Raw genomic sequence first — 708 nt, forward strand, 5'->3', positions numbered from 1 at the left:
GATCAATATAGATGGCGGTGTTAGGCACGACAAGTGTTGCCATGTTCCAAGAGCGGCGATAGCGCGGCGCCGTTCAAAATGCAGATATAATAAACCCGTTTTTCATTTTTCGCAAGACAACCGGGGAGATTATCGCCATTATTTAATTGCAGGACGCAATCAGACAATTCATATTTCCCAGGAGTAATTAGATGGAATATAAAGAATTAGAAATGGATGATGGTACTAGATCACCAGAGGTTGTGTGTCTCCGGGATCTGGCAACACTCGCGCGACACTCATCTCGGGAGCCAGAAATTGCACAAGGTTCGTGTGTTATTATTTTCTTCTCTCGTCGTATTTCACCCATTTTTAAGCCTTTTTAACCATCGTGAAGACAGAGAGCCTTCTTCATTATCTTAAGGCCGCTAGAGAAGGTATCTTGAGGCGACACGGCGTGAAATAAGGCGAGGGGGAGGAGAGAGAGAAAGGAAAACATCGCGAAGGAACGTGAGGGGAAGGAATACGGCTATTTATATATATTCTTTAAGGAATTTCAGGTGTTCTTCTCTGAGTCCTCTGCCTCCTCTGCCTCGCCCCAGCACCTCTTCTACTTCTGCTGCAGCCGGAGGGGAGGCTCCTGACTGCATTTCTCTCTCTTTTCCTCTCGTTTTGGGGGGAGGTTGGAGAAAAAGGAGGAATTTCAGCTCGAGTGAAGAGGTTTATTAA

General features: G+C 46.0%; 1 protein-coding gene across 2 annotated transcripts in view; it reads left to right on the forward strand.

Annotated features, from left to right (window-relative positions):
• The first annotated feature begins 149 nt into the window (after positions 1–149).
• Positions 150–708, forward strand: part of LOC119585756 (S-phase kinase-associated protein 1) — a 7,933-nt gene continuing 7,374 nt past the window's right edge. Inside the window, exon 1 of one of the 2 annotated variants that reach the window (XM_037934463.1) lies at positions 150–306. In XM_037934463.1, the coding sequence (XP_037790391.1) occupies positions 217–306 (90 nt within the window). In that variant the 5' untranslated portion in view covers positions 150–216. Of the gene's footprint in view, positions 307–571; positions 700–708 lie in introns of those variants that run through there. The other variant, XM_037934464.1, reaches the window with a different exon arrangement.

This window comes from Penaeus monodon, chromosome 20, assembly GCF_015228065.2.
Source record: "Penaeus monodon isolate SGIC_2016 chromosome 20, NSTDA_Pmon_1, whole genome shotgun sequence".
Lineage (NCBI taxonomy): Eukaryota > Metazoa > Arthropoda > Malacostraca > Decapoda > Penaeidae > Penaeus > Penaeus monodon.